Source organism: Halichoerus grypus, chromosome 4, assembly GCF_964656455.1.
Source record: "Halichoerus grypus chromosome 4, mHalGry1.hap1.1, whole genome shotgun sequence".
NCBI classification, from domain to species: domain Eukaryota; kingdom Metazoa; phylum Chordata; class Mammalia; order Carnivora; family Phocidae; genus Halichoerus; species Halichoerus grypus.
The window spans coordinates 181,601,762-181,621,048 of NC_135715.1; the positions used below are offsets into that span (position 1 = coordinate 181,601,762).

General features: G+C 36.7%; 1 protein-coding gene and 1 long non-coding RNA gene across 4 annotated transcripts in view; one reads left to right on the forward strand and one right to left on the reverse strand.

Moving 5' to 3' along the window:
- LOC144381662 (uncharacterized) overlaps nucleotides 1-19,287 on the forward strand; it is a 77,104-nt gene that overhangs the window by 37,306 nt on the left and 20,511 nt on the right. For 2 of the 3 annotated variants that reach the window (XM_078071386.1, XM_078071385.1), the window contains exon 4: nucleotides 7,690-8,324. The exons of the other annotated variant lie outside the window; for it this stretch is intronic. In XM_078071386.1, the coding sequence (XP_077927512.1) occupies nucleotides 7,690-7,868 (179 nt within the window). In that variant the 3' untranslated portion in view covers nucleotides 7,869-8,324. Of the gene's footprint in view, nucleotides 1-7,689; nucleotides 8,325-19,287 lie in introns of those variants that run through there. 3 annotated transcript variants of the gene reach the window in all.
- On the reverse strand, nucleotides 1,243-11,191 carry LOC118523912 (uncharacterized). The gene is made up of 4 exons (XR_013447398.1): nucleotides 10,855-11,191; nucleotides 10,542-10,755; nucleotides 2,315-2,443; nucleotides 1,243-1,356 (listed from the first exon to the last, which is right to left on the reverse strand). It is a non-coding gene; the product is annotated as an uncharacterized LOC118523912 (long non-coding RNA).

Sequence of the window (19,287 nt, forward strand, 5' to 3'; positions counted from 1 at the left end):
CTGGTCATATTGGATTAGAGCCCCACTCATATAACTTCATTTAACCTTAATTACCTCTTGAAAGACCCAATCTCCAAATACACAATAGGGGTTACAATTTCAACATTAATTTTGGGAGGGGCAGTAAATCTTTAAGAATACATTTGAGAAAAATAAGTCTGTGTTTTCTAGTACTTGCACAATGGGTGCTTCAGAAAAACATTCCAGATGCTAATCTGCTAATTACATTCCAGCTAATATATAAATTCTATAACTCTGGAAGTCACTTGAGGAGTCATTATGGAACCACATATTTCAAAAAATAAGATAAAAGTTAAATTTCAGATTTTATAATGAGGAACCTTAAAAGTTAATCTAATTATATTGTCTCATTTGACAAAAATGAAAAAAATATATAAGTAAATGAAATGGTTGAGTTAAGGCTCATAACCTCTTGAACTCAAAGCAGGATCTAGGATAGTATACTTAATAGTATTATCACTATGAAATTAGACTTAGATTTTGGTCTGTTCTTCTAAATATTTAATTTGGTAACCATAAAATTAGTATTAATGAAAGAAAATAATGTTTGTCTCATTTTTCATATTTTTCATATTGATTCCTGACTTTACACAATAATACTTTCCCAAGACTTGTAACATCATTCTAAACCTATGAGAGAAAGATTTTCAAGAATTACCTACTTTCTTGGAATTACTTAGTGAAACCAGTCAATATTTTCAGGAGACAACCATATAAGAGGAAAGCAAAAAAAATTCCAGATAGTAGATTTATGATGACATTACAGATGTTTCAAACATTTAAGAAACATGAATTAGTTGAGTCTCAAAAGTGAATAGCAAAGGCAAACAGAATTCTTGCTGGATTAGGATAATGAATTCGATGACATGAATACACACTCTGTGCATGTATTACTATACTGTGTAATTTTAGTGTTAAAATTTACCATTAACAAATCTTCACAGGAATATTTGAATTGTAGCAGTGATACTTTGAAATATACCCTTAAACATTATATTCTGATCTAGACACATAACTCGAATGATAATATTCCCCTGGCAAGTTTCTCAGCAAAAAGAAAAAAATTCAGTTTCATATGTATTATAGGTTGAACACACAGGATGATTAAATTTACTTTTCAGTCCAACTACTTCATGTTGGAGGGACACATTTACTATATCTCTTAACTTCTGCACCTTAATATTGACACAAATGTAAAGGTCAATTTAGTCATATAATACATCTCATTTACAGCACCTCTTCTTTATTGGGAGGATTAATTTACACAAAATTCATTGAATTCCAAGAAGATTTAGTACTGCTTTTGGCAACTATATTCTTGTCTTCCAACTGAATCTGGAAAGGAATGGAAAGAAAGGATAAAAAAAGAGGAAACAACTTTTTAAAAAAATTTTTATTGTTATGTTAATCACCATACATTACATCATTAGTTTTTGATGTAGTGTTCCATGATTCATTGTTTGTGCATAACACCCAGTGCTCCATGCAGAACATGCCCTCTTTAATACCCATCACCAGGCTAACCCATCCTCCCACCCCCCACCCCTCTAGAACCCTCAGTTTGTTTTTCAGAGTCCATCGTCTCTCATGGTTCTTCTCCCCCTCCGATTCCCCCCCCTTCATTCTTCCCCTCCTGCTACATTCTTCTTCTTTTTTTTTTTTCTTAACATATCAGATAAAGGGAAGCAACTTTTTTTAACCTCCTGAATACTAGTAGAACTTCCTTAACTTGATAATCCATTTTGTGCTGTCCAATAAAGAAACTACTAGGCAATGTGTGGCTATTGAGCACTTGAAATGTGTCTCATCCAAATTAAGATGTCCAGTCAGTGTAAAAGACACACCCGAATTTGAAAAGTTCATATGAAAAGAGTGTAATCTATTAATAAATTTTTCATGTTAATGAATATTTTGGACATAGTTGGGTACATATGTGTATATAGTGGATATATTGGGTTAAGTAACATATATTATTAAACTGATTTCTTTTTAGCTTTTTTTTTCTAATTTAGCTACTAGAAAATTTTAAGTTACACACATGGCTCACTTATTTTTATCTAGGGCTGAACTAGAAAGTTACTTATCTCTACTTCATTGTATTCATTTGGATAATCAAGTTTTTAATTTGTTAAAAAATGATCTTAAGGAAAACCAATGAGCTCCCGGATAAATGAGTTTAAGAAAGGGACTGGCATGTGGAGTTGAGGTACTGTATTGTTGGGGGCGTAAGGCACCCGCAAGAAGAACTGTATCCTCCTTTCTTCCCATCTGGGCAGCTCATAGGCTCACTGACCTGTGTTCAACACTGTAGTGAGGGAGTAGATATGTATGCCTAATTCCAGAGGTCAGTAGGAGGCTCTTTTTGCTCTCTGCAATTTAGACTTTTTCCATTATAAATCTGTTTTTTGGTTTGTCAAAACAGCTGAAAAAGAAAAGAAAATCCATATAAAGAAATAGAAATGCCTTTAATACTTATAGAAATGAACCATAATTTATTTCTAAGTTTTGTACATATTTGCATGTAATATGTTTCTGGTACGTAGAAAATCTTTTGTCTATTCTGCACTAATTCCATTTGGAACCTTAGCTATTTTCCCAATTTTCAAAGACTTCTTAACTGAAAAGCTTTAGCACTGCTGTGCTACATTGAATTTTTTTTATTTTCTTTATTCCCAGGTATTGTTGTGATCGTCTGCTAGGGTTTCAGAGAGTGGAGAGCTTATTAGGATGTATGACAAGAGATGCTGAAAGCAAACGACTCAGATGTTGAAAAATAAGATTGGTGCAAGCCTATTCCACTCTTAGTAAATTATGTATATTTTTTGCCCACTGGCATAACTACCTCTTTTTCATACCTGATTTGACACATACAGAGAGCATATTATTCATTGAGCTTCAGTATCTGTCATCTCCAATTATGTGAAATTGAGTGGTGCATTTGCAGCCAAGTCTACAAGCGTTTTCTTGATCTTTACATTCTTGTAATTCTAACTCAAGTTATAGACAGATTTCCCCAAAATATAAATGATAAGGTGTTGAAATAGATAACTGGTGATTCTTAAAAACGTAAGAGTGGGTACGATTAAGCAATAGGTTTTTAAAGTATATTAAATAGGTATCTCCTTAGTCTATGGACAGCTTTTTTTTACCTATTGTCACTTTTAATAATGTTTTATGCTTCCAGAGTATATTACACTAGGTACTGAGTCCTGTAGTTAGAATAGAGTCAGAGTTTCTACTGAAAGTTATTATTTGATGAGTGAGGATAAATCATGGTCTTTTACTACATCTGTGATATCTGCTGGCTTAAGAATATGTGACACTAATATTAAAAATGCTAAGATTTGACAAAAGATTTGGTTCATTATTATTCTCTATGCTTTTTTTTTTTTTTAAGATTTTATTTATTTATTTGAGAGAGAGAGAGGAAGAGAGCATGAGCCAGGGAGGAGCAGAGGGAGAGGGAGAAGCAGACTCCACCCTGAGCTTGGAGCCCGATGCAGGGCTCCATCCCATGACCCATGAGATCATGACCTGAGTGGAAACCAAGAGCCAGATGTTTAACTGACTGGCACTCAGGCACCCCCCTTCTATGCTTTTCTGTATGCTAGACATATTTTGTTTAGCAATCCTATTTAGAGATTTGTAATGTAATGTTTTGTTCTGAATTGGATTTTAGACACCATTTACTATGTACAAATATGAAATATATATATTTTCCTTAAATGTCTCATGCTATTAATTCAGCTCAATTGGTGATTATGATGTCTTCCAAAGCACTACAATTATAGAAATAAATATTTCTGTAAGAAGGTAAGACATATTACATTTATTGTGGCCTGATGAGATCTACTGAGGCAACGGTGCAGCCCAAAATCTCAAAGCTCATACTGTAATATCATTGGTCTTCTTGTCCCAAATGTCTCCTCTCTCATAGAAATGATGAGAACAACCCACTACACAGGGCTTTATAGACATAGATCTGGCTGTAGTTGTCTATTCCACGAAGCTTAAATTAAATTAGACAAATACACATTATTTATTGCCTTAACTAAGTCCCAGGCACTGCATTAGGAATGAATGGGAACGTCAACAGGAGAACAACACAAGCTCCAACAATGAAGTGAAGTAGGGGATGAGTGGAACAATGGTAGAGAAAGAAATGCAGAAATAAATAATAAAAGCCAAGACTAATCCTAATTGCAAAACGGGAGGCATAGGATGCTCTAGATTTTTAGGGGAGGGATACCTGATACACGTTTGGGACAGTCAGAGCATATATTCTGTATGATAGCTGTCCTTCGGAATTTGTTGAGATGTGTTTTATAGCCCAGTATATGGTAAATATTCATTAATAATCTGTGTGTGCTTGAAAAGAATGTATATCCCTCAAATGTTGGATAAAACATTTCATACATGTCTATCAGATGAAGCTTGGCAATTGTGTTCAAATATCCTACACCCTATACTCTTTTTCTTTCCGGTTGCTCTATTTATCAGTCACTGAAGGAGGTGCATCCGTTCATTTGTCATTAAAGTTTTGTGAGTTTTTGCTTTAAATAGTTTGAATCCCTGGCAGGAGCACAGTTAAGACTGAAAATAGAAAGACACAGTAAGAAGGTTTGCGAGATTTAATGAAGGCCTGAATCAAGGCATTAGGTGGCACAGTGCAGTGGAGGAAATTCATGAGAAAAAGGTGTTGGAGCAGCCTGGCTTCTCTAGAGGAAATTTAATCAATGAAAACACTTGATCAGTCCTATTCCTTATTATTCCTGCTTTGTCCTGCACCATGGAAGAATTCTAGGAAAAGTGCCAATAATTTAGAGAGACATTGGATCAGACTCAGGTATTCACAACCCTCAGGAAAACTTCTGTATAGTTTGTGATACCATTTATACGTCTGAGACCTGAAAGGTCCTGTGTATTAACATGTTTCTAAGAAAATCAAAGTTTATTACATGTAAAAATTAAGTAGCAGAGTGCAGGTACTGAATCTGTGTATTGTGATTATAGTACTTGATTTAAGCTATGAAAAAGATTTTCAAAGTTATATTGCTGTATATATATACGATATATATAAATATATATCATTAGTAAAATACAGTTTATCATTTGTGAGCCAGATACATGTGCATGTTAGTTCACATACATAGATGTACACATATTTAAGTGATATTAATGTGTGTAGAATTTATATATACACAATAAAGGTAAGCTTTTCATCTACAGTAACTCCTAACTACTTGAGGCATATAGTCATCTCCTTATTCTGGAAAATGGCAGATTAGAAGAACCAGCCTATTACTAGATAGGTGTTTAATGATCCCTTAATATATTTTGAAATAAAATACAGAGTTTAGAGACCTAGCCCTCACCCTCAAGAGATTTGTAGGTTCCAGAAAAGAAGCTTCATGCCAGCTTCCCACGTAGAGATTCATACTAAATCACTTAATAGGATTTTTATTCTCAAGTGATTATGTTTATCCCATAGAAATTGGGCCATATTTTGCCTTTTTCTTCTTAAGGGTCATTCACTGTTTGATATGCATGGTAGACCAGGAGATCCATCTCCTATATTCTCTCCAGAGAAGGACCGTTGCTGTTGCTGGTGGTGCTGACCACAAGCAGCCTCTAGCTGTCAACAGCTCTAGGGTCCTCCATAGTGACAGGGATCCCCTGTGTGACATAATACCTTTCCAGGGGTAGCCCATATCCAGGGGCTGACCTCTGGGAGGTGCCAAAGGCCAGTCATTTTTTCTCAGTGAGGGGCAAGTCTGACAGACTTGTCACCTGTACTCCAGGGCTCTCTTCGTGCTTGGCCAAGGCTTTGCTGGGCTTGCCTCAAAGGCTGACTTCTCTTTTTCAGCCCAACCCTCCTGCTGGTCCCTCCATTTCTTAGGTGTTGATGCCTGATAAACACCCTTCACACCAATCTCTGCTTGCCTTCTGTTTCTAAAGATTATAATCTGCAACAGTCTAAAAAATTGTAAGTGGAAAATGCTTATAAAATGGGGAAAGAAGTCGTTCCTCTTTGACATGCTTTTCTGTGTCTAAGGTTATGAGGATGTACATAATTTTTTAAAAGTCTCTATCATGCTTTTAGATGTTTATTTCTTCAAAGCTACACAATTGAACGTAACCTCTATTGGCTTTTACAGCCCCAAGTGCAAATTTGCAAGTGACATTTCACCCCTGTTGCTATGGTGGTAACCTCTTCTCCAGTGAATCAGAATAATGGGAGCTGGGTACATCCTCTGTAACTGTCAAGTTGGCTCTGCTGGTGTTATCCTCTTTGAAATTCTTGCAAGAAGAAGATCAAAGGTAGCTCAGATCTTCATTTTAAACCATAGATTATGAGTCAACCAGGGTTGGCCTGAGACAAATATCTGGTGTGTATTTAGTCATATAGTCATACAGTGAGTCAGTGTCCTAATCGGGGGCAGAGTAAAGTTGAGGTTCCTTGCTGACCATGGCAAATTTACTAAGACTATTTTTAGAGAGTGTCTATATATATATATGTGTGTGTATTTTAGAGAGTGTCTATATATATATATATACATATATGCACTCTTTTGGCATATTTGGTTCTCTTTGTACATTATTATGTTTTTCTTCCTGCTACTACAAGACAAAGATATTAATTGCAGTCAAAAATAAAGTTATAATGGGGCACCTGAGTGGTTCAGTTGGTTAAGTGTCTGACTTCAGCTCAGGTCAAGATCTCAGGGTCCTGGGATCAAACCCCATGTCCTTGGGTTCCATGCTCAGCAGGGAGTCTGCTTCTACCTCTCCCTCTCCCTCTGCCCCTCCCCCCACCCCTGCTTGCTCTCTCTGTCTCTCAAATAAATAAATACAATCTTTTAAAAAAAGAAAAAAAGAAGTTATAAGCCTCTGGCAAGCTAAAATTGAGAACAAGACATCAAAAGGATGTTTGCCTCTGTATTTTTAGAGGTAAAAGTGGATATTTCATAGCCAGGGAAGGAGAGAAACAAGGAGATGAAATCCTTCACCTCAGATCACAAACCAAGGAGGTGGCAAAACTTGGTCTAGAATCCAAATACAGTGTCTAATGTTTAACCACATCCTACTGCCTTCCATTCAGATTTCTTTGGTTGACTGGTGTTGATGTAACCAAAAAGACATTTCTTCAAAATTCAACATTCCACTGATATTGATCGAGATTCGTATCAAGGCACATGGTACTGTTTCAGGCATAGCATGTGGAACAGTAGATCAGATGGACAAGTTTTTGTTATGAGGGAGTTTACTTTCTAGCAAAGATCAATTTTCTTTTATGCTAAAAACCACTTACAACATATCAATTTAAAAAAAGTGCTTAAACACAAAAGATAATGAAAAAGACAACCATGGCTACTCTTCTTGAGATTTAATCTGGAATGGTCTTTTTCTATTGGCATGAACTCCATCAGGCTAGCGTGAGGACTTGCCACTGACTGTCAGCAATGGGCACAGGTGCCTGATTACCATTTTTGATAACTATGCTTAAAGGTATCATGCCATTCAGTTACCAAAAAAAGTTTTATTAAATGCGATTTTGAGTTAAAAGAATGGCAATGGACTGGGCTATGTTTTTTCTGAATTAAAGTAGCATTCGCACTATAATACTTACAAGTAACTTCTTGAGGCTTTTTTGTTTCTTCTTTGCAGAAGACCTCACAGGTCAGTTGTCAGAACAGCAGGTGTTCAGCTCCAGTGCATCATGGATTGTCAATGGTGAGAAGTGTTTGGTAAGGAGACTCAAGGAATCATGGACGCCATGGAATATAGAGAATAATGGGTCTTCAAAAAGTCATTTGTTGACAGATTTTGCTCTTCTCATTGTATAGCACCCTGTGCATCTCCTTCATATCACTTATTACAATTAATATTAATTATATTCAATTACTTATTTTAAGAGATTTTTCTTCCTGGAGAAGCAACACAGTTACATGGTTCACAGCAACGACTCAGGGCCAGTGGATTATGGCTCATATCCTGCCCACATTACCTACTAACAGTGCAGCCTGGGACACATTATTAACTTCCTCTGTGTCAGTTCCTCATGTGTAAAATAAAAGCACCACCTCACTCATAAAGTTATGTGAGATTCAGATGAGTTAATACCTGTAAAGTGCTTACAACAGTGCTTAGCATTTAATAAGTATTATGTAACTATTTATAAAATGAATAAAAATAGAATCTTTTCTGTGAGTAATAGGAAGAGGAAAATATATGTTAATGACTGCTAATATTCTTTCCTATAACTATTGTTGCATATTGAGTTGTTCAATAAAATACTGTCTAATGAATCAATGAATAAAAAATTTGAGGCCAAAAATGATAAAAGGATCTACTCAAGATCATACATCTTAGTGCTATAGATTCTTCAGTGGTATAGTAGGGCCAGTATTACTACGGATTCAATGTATCTCCCTTGGTGCTACACAAACGTTTCATTTGACATGACAACAGCCCTAAAATTTAGAAATCAACTCTCTACCTCCCAGATTAGCCAATTAGATTTGAAGAGGTAAAATAACTTATCCAAAGTCACAGAAATAGTTCAAACAGAGTCTCGGATCAAATCTGAGACATTGTGATGCCAAGTCCATGTTCTTGCCCTGCTACACAGTTGTACATTGAGAGAGCATTTGGTGATAACAGGTAGGGAAGATAGAAATCTGCAGAAGCATAAGAAAAAAAATATATAACAGGACATGTGCTAGAAGGATTTGTCTTTCTTTTTTTTAATTTTCTTTTTTTTTTTAAGATTTTATTTATTTGACAGAGAGAGACACAGCGAGAGAGGGATCACAAGCAGAGGAAGTGGGAGAGGGAGAAGCAGGCTTCCTGCTGAGCAGGGAGCCTGATGCGGGACTCAATGAGGGGCTCAATCCCAGGACCTTGGGATCATGACCTGAGCTGAAGGCAGATGCTTAACGACTGAGCCACCCAGGAACCCCAGGATTTGTCTTTCAAAAGACATCTCATCTCCTGGATTCCTTTCCAAGCCAACATCAAGCCCAACGATTTTAGCAATATTCCACATTACTTGCTGACATCTTTTACTAAGGTCAGTTTATTGCAAAACTAGAGACAAAGTTTGAAGTCAGTGTAGCTCAGTCTGTAAAATACACTTAAGCAAACTATTAGCACTTTTAAAGTCCTGGATTCACAAAAAATATAAGCTATTTTCTCAATGAGAAATTTAAGAGAGAATAACTTTAATTTGATGTTGCACAAATGTATTAAAATCAAGTAAAAATCATTACATTCATAGTCATAAACCCTGGCGTATAAATCACAATTCATAAGCCATGAGCTCAGATCTATGATTCTGGAAAGTAAAGTAGAATTAGGAAAAGAGCCTTGGACAACTGTTGACAATAATGCAAAACTACCCAAGGAATCCTGTGATAGGGCTAGGAATTCTCTGTGCCTGGAGAATGTAAGCAGCAAAATTTCCAGAAGGATGGAATTACACCGTGTCTATTCTTCCTGAAATGAGTCTGCATACTGTTAGACTCCATTTTATTGTGATGTCTTTTCATTAAAAAGATTTTATTTATTTATTTGAGAGAGAGAGAGCATGAGCTGGGGCGGGAAGAGGGACAGAGAGAGAGGGAGAAGCAAACTCCTTGCTGAGCAGGGAGCCTGACATGGAACTCGATCCCAGGACCCCGAGATCTTGACCTGAGCTGAAGTCAGATGCTTAATGGACTGAGCCACCCAGGCACCCCTGTAATGTCTTATAATTAGATTATTGCAGGGCATATGGAGCAATAATAAGTATGATGCAACATGATCATAGTGAACTGTTCCTGAAAAGCATAAGAAAGTTTCTCTTATTTCTAACCAAGATCCAGAACATAGAGATACAGAAGGGTTTTGAGAAATACCAACATGCCAGATATGGCAGCTACCTGAGCTACATATCATCTCCCTGAATAGCTCCAATCTACTCTTTATCATTCCGTAAGATAAGATATTTCCAAGCAAATAATTTGTGCTTAGCTGATCACACCTGGAGGTTGAATGAATTCTCCTCTGTCTAAAAACATTATTTTAGACTATTTTCATGGGACAATCACTCCCTAAAACCTGAACAAACCAGAGACAGTACCAGGGACAAAACCAAAACCTTGTTTCTTGTTTGTTTTATTTACAGCTGGATCCACTTTTTTGTCTTGTTTGTGACTCAATTTGCTTTGTCTGCTTAGCTTCCACATCTTAAAGGGATAAATTTAAGCTCACTGACTGTGGTATCAAAACACATTTCATATTATCGCTATAAAATCAACCCTTCACAGTAACTGGATTGCACGAAGCAGATTTCAAATTTAATTATAGCAATTAACCGAGGTTTTTTTTTTTCTGTTCCACCAAGTTCCACTCTTATTTATTCATAAGTACTCCGGTAGCTCTTTGAAATAAAAACATGGTTATACAGAGGAATGATAGGTGATATGGCAAAAGGCCTAAGACTGGGTCTGGTCTAGAGAATGGGATTTTAGTCTCACCTGTTTCGTTAATTGTTCCTGAACAGTAATGGGAAGGCTGTGAAATTTGATTAAATCTCCGTTCCTTCAGTCATAGAAAAGGGAGGTTGAACCAGATGACCCAAAGGACATTTTCCAGGTTTTGCCTTTTATGGCAACACAGCAAGCTGACGCAGTATGTGGTTAGAGCTGATAAATAGGAGATCAACTCCACTTGCGAATGACCTAGAACTTGCTGTAAAAACAGAGAAGATAAACAGACTGAGAGAGGGAAGGCAGTGGAAATAGCAGCTGTAATTGAGATATTTCAATCAGGAAACCATCCGGGACGAACCTTCATAGAGTCTTTTCTATCCAGACAGCATTTTGTCAGAGTGCTTAAAACCCTTAAACAACAGTCCTAGGAGGTAGGTGCTGGCCCATTTTACATACAAGGAGGATATTCCTTAACATGTCACAGTCATGTTACTGGAAAAGACAGACTGAACCCAGGGTCTGTCCAGTCTCAAAGCCAACGGAGTGCCTAGAAGTCAGACATTGTATTCTGAAACAAACAAGGAGGCAAAGTCAAACTAACAAACAAAAAACAGACCCTAACTCACAACGTTTTATCAAAAAACAGCAAGATCCTCTTCCACAGTAAGAAGAGCTCGTACTGAAGCCTTTTGGAAACTCTTCTGAGCAAACAAAAGTACATGTGAGCTCCCTGGGGCTGAACAGTGTGGCCACGGTGGAATGCTGTGGCGATATAAATTACAGAGAAGATGCTTGGCTTTTCATCTCGTGCCCTCACCCACACATGTCTGTGGGATGAAAGCAGAAGTCGCTGCCAGCCACCCGGGTCCTGGGGCTCTGACACCCTGTAATCGGCTCGCTCGTTGTAACCTCCCTCTTCATCCACCAAATCTCCTCCTAGGGCGGCTTTATTGTACACATTTCACTTGAAAAACCTAAGTCCCATCGCAATTAATTTCGCCTTGAGAATTTCACAACATCCTTTGAGATCACAATAACCCCCGAGACTATTGTGCAATGGGGACTGGAATCTCTGGCCTAAATTATAACTTTGTGAAAGAAAGCAGGCAAAAGTGGGGAAATGATCTTGCTTAAAACAATCAAGTCGGGGTGAAGTGGACAGGAGGCTGTTTAAAAGTGACCAGGAACCCTGCTAAAAATGTTTCTCATCCGAGTTATCATGTTGAATGTTCGTATCTTCTTACACGGGTTTTCCAGGCAGTGTGATTTTGCTTGCTATTTTGTTTTTTGTGTTTTTCCCCCCTCTGGGACATGCCTTTTGTATGCTACCCTGACTCATCATTGTTCATTTAAAATAATATAAATAAGCAAATACATGACTTATTAAATGTGATGAGTAAGGAGAAAAGGGTGTTTGACTAGCCAACTCAGTCCCACATTTTAATTAAAAAGCATGTCTCGCACACCATCAATGTTTTCAAGTGACCTGTTATGACCGGTTCTAACGGCAAGCGTGTCGTTCACTCTTTCCTAATAAATTGGCAGATTATGCTAATATAAGAAAGGGAAGCTATAAATTTATTTGTGCCAGACAAGCTATTCCATTGATTTCATAATTTATGATACACACTTGGAAGAAGAAGATGGCTAAGGACAGGGTTTCACAAACAGAATAAAATGTTACAGGAGGGTAATCAATTAGATGTAGTTGACAAATAGGTGGGGAAAAATATTGCAAAATATTAGGCTTTCTTAATGGCCACATACTCATATATTCGGTGTCACTTTATATCTGTGTTCACCTTTCAACAGAGGGTCTGTGATAATAGCAGATACTTGTCAATTATTAATATTAGGTCATTGACATTTTCTTATAAGTATTTAACTTAGAGAGCCATTAAGATTCAATTAATTGGGAGCCAAATTTTCTTCCTTCGAGAAGTAAAGGAAACAGTATAAAATAGGTTAATATTAACTCCACCAATAAAGTTTTAAAAATCACTATATGACTTCTTGTATTTTGTTCCTATATAGGATCTTCTTCTAGAGAAAAATCATGTAGGTTATTTCACGTTCTTATAAAAATGAGAATTTGTGATAGCTGTTCCCACAGCTATTCCTGTGGGCTCACAGGAAAATCTGGGGGTAGATTTGTGGTCAGATAGGACAAGATGATTGTTTACTATACACAAAATATATGTTATATCTTACATTTATAGTCTAATTAGTTTCTAGTTGTTAGTCAAAACATTAGATTTTGTCCTTAAATCCATTTTCAAAAACACATGAAAATCCTTTCATAAAACTGGAAGGTATATTTATGCTACATTATTTATGAACATGAGCAGAAATCATCAATTTGCCTATAGGTTTTGCTCATTAATCTGAAAACAGAAATACATAGCAGACAAAACAAAACAAATTAAACATTTAACCTTATACTTGTATTTAACCATTTTTATCTTATAGATAAAATGCACGCCACATCATACAGACACACACATACACACAAGCATATCCTAACACCTAAGCACAAGTCAGTATTTACCCAAAATATGTCAGAGCATCAGTTACTTCTGAAAATTTCTGGAAATCTTTATTATACTAATGTTTACATATTTCATAAATACTTACATTATGACATTAACAGCTTTTTGTATGAAATTGTCATATAGTTTGTCATGATTCCAACATGGTGAAAAGATACATTTATTTATTACAAATGGTTTGGGTAATTTCAAGAACATCAAATATGATTTGCTCCCAATTGTTAGTGAGCTGACATGATTTTATGTGCTATAAAATGACTCCATAATTAAGTTTTTCTTGTAAGTATAATCTCTAGATAATTTTTTTAAAGATTTTATTTATTTATTTGAGAGGGAGAGAGAGAGAGCACAAGCAGGGGGGAGGGGCACAGGGAGAGGAAGAGAGAAAAGCATACTCCCCAGGACCCTGAGATCATGACCAAAGCTGAAGTCAGATGTTTAACCAACTGGGCCACCCCAGGTGCCCCTAGATAATTTTTTAAATAAGCAAAAAATTAGTTGTTTTCTAGGTAAAATTTATATATACTTTAAACATTATGAAATAAGACCATTTGGAAAGTATTCCAATTATCTTAAGAAATCTTTTCCCAAACATTTGTGAAATTTGGGGGTTAAAGAAGTTTTGGAAGTACAGTATCTAGTCATCTTTCAGGATATTATTTTTCACTGTGGTTTTAATCTCCCTATACACCCTCAAAAAAGTGAGTTTCTGATTTGAAATAATATTTGTTTTGCACATGCAAACCCATGGGATTCAGCTGATGGGTAAGGATAAGAAGTGTTGCTCCATCCATTGTCCATTGAATTTCTCTTCTTTTTTCATAAGCAAAACAATAGTTTAAAATAAAATACAAGTTGGGGCACCTGAGTGGCTCAGTAGGTTGAGTGATGGACTCTTGGTTTCTGCTCAGGTCATGATCTTGGGGTCATAAAATAGAGCCCTGCATCGGGCTCCATGCTCAGTGCAGAGTCTCAGCATAGAGTCTGCTTGAGATCCTCTCTCCCTTTCCCTCTGCTTCTCCCCACCATGCTCTCTCTCATTCTCTCTCTCAAATAAATAAATAGATAAATCTTTAAAAATAAAATATAAGTCGACAATATGTTATCTGTAAGAGTTACCAAGTAGATTCACATCCCCAAAAGCCACCTCTTACTGGTTTCACTGCTTTCCCAATGGGAGCATATTTGTAATTCTGGATCAAAAGACCTTTTATGGAAGAACCATTCTTAAATGTTCACAAAGGCAGTTTTCCTGTTCAGAGTTAGTTCATGGAAATGCATCCTGTCTGCATAACACTCTTTAATGCTCTCTTACGGTTTGAAGCTTTAAATAACCCCTTCCAGATACATCTAGAGTCTAAAATTGAATTTATTTTTTTGCTCTCTCTCTTTTTTTTAACTTTGAAAAGAGTAAATAATATTACTAATTGACTGTGATATGATCCTTTAAAAAAATATGTGGCATTAACCTAGCCTTACGGAGGAAAAGTACAAGGAAGACTGAAGAACAAGCGCATGGGAGAGCAATCACAGTTGCTCAGGTCTTGAGTTACATTGAACTTTGGTGGAATGAGTCCAAGACGGAATTAAATCCAAATGTTTCCGCTTTCTTCCGTCTTAATAGCTTCCTATTTCCTTCATTTCATGTCTTCCACAGTTTTCACATTTAAAATTGTCATCTTTGAAAACACTGAGCATATTTATGGCATGTCCATTTCCTGATACATATTCCAGCCTATCATATTGTAGCAGTTGCTAGACAACAAAAGAGATTTGAGGTTTCTACATAATAGAGAAATTTAAATCAGGGAGGAAAGGGGACTATATCATGCCAACTTCAAAATAAATCTTCCCTCTTACACTAAAAGATATGACAATTATTTGTAAAGATTCTTCCATACCTGCATGATACACTTACCCATTAAATTGCAGAAACAAATCAAGTGGTCCAAGTTCATGCTACAGAGGCAATGAAAATACAGGATAGCATGACAAAAGCAAAATAGAAGAAAATATTATGACTGTGATGATAGTTAATGTTTCCATGGCTAGGAGTCACATTAAGAGCTTTACTTATCCCACATCATGTAAATCTTTCATAATGTGATAAGACAGGTACTCTCAGCCCCTGCCAGTTACATATGTTAAGTAACTGACCCAAGGTTTCACGACTAGTAAGTAATAGAATCAGAATTAAGTTCAAGCAATTAGAGTCCCAGAATCACATTTTTCCTTTCTTCTTTGAGTAACTTCTGCAAATGTTATACCTAAGTGCGGTTGCAAAAGAAGATGTAGAGGAAAAAGCAAAAGAGGAGGAAGAGGATGGAGAGAAGTAGAAGGAGGGAGAGAAGAAGGAGGAAGTGAAAAAGAAGTTGGCATTTATTATCATTTGTGTGCAGCTTCTGACTGGAATCAAGTCAGACTGGCATTCTCTGATTCAATCATCATTATTTTGAATACATAGCTTCCCAAAAGGTTTTTGTACAAAGATGAAGGGGGAGAAAGTGGAATGAAGAAGAGGAAGAGAAGGAAAAGCAGAAGAAGAGAAATGACCATTTTATCTAAATAAACACATCTACCTAAATCAGACATTAGCAAGAGGATGTTTATAACCTCAGTACATTTCTTTTACTGCACTGTACAATTGTGTCCTCTTTCTCGAATTCAAATGTCAGTGTAATGGCTAACTAAAGTGAACAGTCTTTGTTTCCCAGCGATGAGCCAGCCAAGCAATAAAATGAAAATGAAAAAAGCTTCATGATGCTCATTTGTGGTACTTTAAACAGTGCCAACTGCTCCAACAGATGAATTACATAGAGTAGTAAGAGCAAGAAATCAACTGATTGGGTACATTATTTTCATTCTCTTTCTCTTTGAGAAAGAGAATTTGCCTTGATGTGAGCTCCCTCCTTCACCTCGACTCATTTTGTCAATCCTCCCATTTTTTCTCCTACCTATCAAGAAGGGAGAAAGGACGGTCTATGACTTGGCATTAAGTTTTTCTGCAGTTGCTTTCATGCTTGCCTCATCAGTGATGGAATTGATGAATGCTTTTGGACCATTCCTGGCATATGAAGAAGGGCTCTTTCTGCCAAAAGTTGAGCCCTAATCCAAGACAGGTAAAATGGCTACAGACCAGATTCCACAGAATTATTCTTATTTTCAGACTTTAAAATATCTTTCCTCATCAGTCAGCCACTGTTCTGGGAGCATATGCGCAGACTTCAGAAGTGCTATTTTTTCCAGTCTAATTTTGTTATAATAGTGGTTGTTTTCAAATACTTTGTGAAACTACATCCAAATAAACATGTGGCAAAAAATAGAGATTTTCTTTTACAGGACAATTATCACATTTTACATTACTTCTGAAGATTACTCACCAAAGGTAATATTTAGTCATTTGCTAAATTATCATAAAAGGAAAATTATACTAATGTTAATTGAAGTATGGGTTTCTCTGAGGATTCAAACATGTGTTAGTCTAGTAATCTAATAAACTATCCTCAGGGTTGGACAAAGATTTTCGTCTCTAGAATGTCAATTCCTTTATTTAAAAAAAATTAAAGATTTTATTCATTTATTTGAGAGAGAGAGGGAGCAAGCATGAGTGGGAGGGCAGAGGGAGAGGGAGAAGCAGACTCCCCCCTAAGCAGGGAGCCCGATGTGGGGCTCGATCCCAGAACCCCAAGATTATGACCTGAGCAGAAGGCAGATGATTAACCGAGCCACACAGGTGTCCCATCCAATTCCTTTATTGACATGTTTCTCAGCTACTAAGTTTAATCTACATGGCCCTTCTCTTAATATTACTATTTTTGTTATTATCTGGAATACACAAACTTATATTTGAATCTTAATCTGCACTCTGGAATAAAATTATATTTATAGCAGACCTTGTGATAACTATATGTTTTGAGGATAATTAAATAAGCAGAGGCACCTGGGTGGCTCAGTCAGTTAAGTATCTGACTCTTGAATCTGGATCAGGTCATGATCTCAGGGTCCTGGGATCGAGCCCCGAGTCAGGCCCCACTCTGAGCATGGAGCCTACTTAAGATTCTCTCTCTCCCTCTCCCCTCCTCCCTGCCTCTAAAAAAAAAAAAAAAAAAGGTAAAATAATGTGTTTACTTCATTAATTGCCTTCATGAGATATCTCCATCTGTATTCAAACTTCACTAGTGCTAGGAAAATGCAGTCAATATTACTTCTATGTGGCTGAGTGTGCTTTTTTGCTCTTACTATATCTCTGTTCCCATTTCATGGATTGTGTCAAAGCTTTCCCTGAGAGTTCTGAAGTTACTTAACTTCAAAGATCGGGTGGAAATGTCACCACTTCCCGAAGTATCCAGGAAACCCCTCTGAGTCCGAGTAGCCTTTTCATTGTGGAAAAAGCAGGGGGTGAATGGCATTCAGATGGAATTTAAAGAAACCTACTATGTGCCACAACTCTTGTTACAGATGTTGGTTGGGGGCCTGCACTGAATCTATCAGCCCTCACATTCTTCTTTCCCTTCTTAAAAAGGATGTTCCAGGTGGTCTGTATTAACGTGTATTTGCAATACTTTTGGCACAGGGTAGTGGCAAGATAAGAAAATGTGAAGTAAACAGAGATGAAAAAGAAAGCTATCAATGAAACAAAACCGGACTCATTTAGGTTCCTAAGTAAGACATTTGAGAGAATTAGATACACAAAAGGTTAATTAATTTATCTATAGTAGTGTCCCCCAGCTAAGTAACAAAGTGAAATACTGTAAGACTCAGACTTCTGCTTTTTATAGTGGAGTTGCTTAATAAATTTAATCTGGTCAACTTTGCAAGTACACATTCCTTTTGTTATTGGTCTTAATCAGTTCTGATTCTGCCCTGTCATTCATCATTTTATTTCAAAAATTTGCATGATGTAATTTAGTTCCAGGCAGGTTGTACATGGTGTACTGAATCATCAGGTGATTGCTGCAGACCTACATGTCTTCCAAACCTGAGCACAGAGGCCAAGGACTTGTAAGGTAGCTAGCCTTGTACTTCCTTCTATTGTGAACTTCTGCTCTGTTGGAAGTCATAGTAGTAGGAACCAAATTCAGTCAACCAGGCGTTCTGTATACAAATTTTTTCAATTTACTGAGCTTAAACATAATCTATATCTGGTCCAGTCTTCTGCAAAAAACCCTAAGCATTTGCTGCTATTGCCTTCAAATTTCCCATTTTTTTCTCATCTGTAAAACTTTATTTAGTTTAGTTATTCCTCTTGCTTGAACTATCATCATCCAGCTTGTTGGGAGACATTTCTCTGTGGGTGTCTTGTGTTTCTACGTATCTTAAGAGCAGAGGCATGGATTGGTTTTGTTCCAGACTATCTTCAGAGACGTGTGTATGTATAGCCAACAGCCCAGGATGACAGAGATAATGTCTCCTTGAGCAAGCCTGGGGTTTTCTATAACATAACCCACTACCTGTGCAGGTATCACATGGCTGTCTTTGTATCGCTCTATGAAATTGGAGCTTAAGGAACAAGCAGAAGAAAATTCAGACCCTTTTGCTACTGCTGTTCCTGTGAGTAATAAACCACCTTTGTCTCTGGGCAAGTTATCTTGTGTTTTCTGCCAACACCCATGAACCTGTGAAGGCTAACTTGTTAGCTTACAAGTAGGATTCAATCACAGTTCTTGACACAGTTTCCATTTTTTTTCCTTATAAGAAATTTCCATTGATCCATTTTGGTGCACATACTAAATATGATAATTCAGTGTTTCCCCAAATTTACCCTGAAAACAAAGCTCTCCTAGAACTGTATTTATGTTAAATAACAGAGGAGTGGGGCCTCTCCCAGAAAATTTGATTCAGAGGTCTAAACTGGGACATGGATATCTGTTTATTTTTTTAAACAGTGTTTGAAATAATTATTTATGGGAAGATGACATATCTAAAACACGTTATCACCAATTCAGGAAAATAGTAAACACTCAGTAAATGGCAGCTCTTGTTGGGGTTTTTCAAAAAGTCTTCAATATATACTAGTACTTTTCCTCACCTCACATGTGAAAAAGTTGAAAAATTTTAAAAAGGAACCAAAATATCACTTTCATTACCAACAAAGATCAGACTAGAGAAGATAACTTCGGTCTACTGCCCGGGTGGGGCTGCCAATTAAATCTCAAAAGTAGATAGATTTATATATTTGGTTTCAGACAGAATTGCAAAAGACAGAGAGATTGCCTTGTGGAAGAGTCTGAAGCAGATGAGAC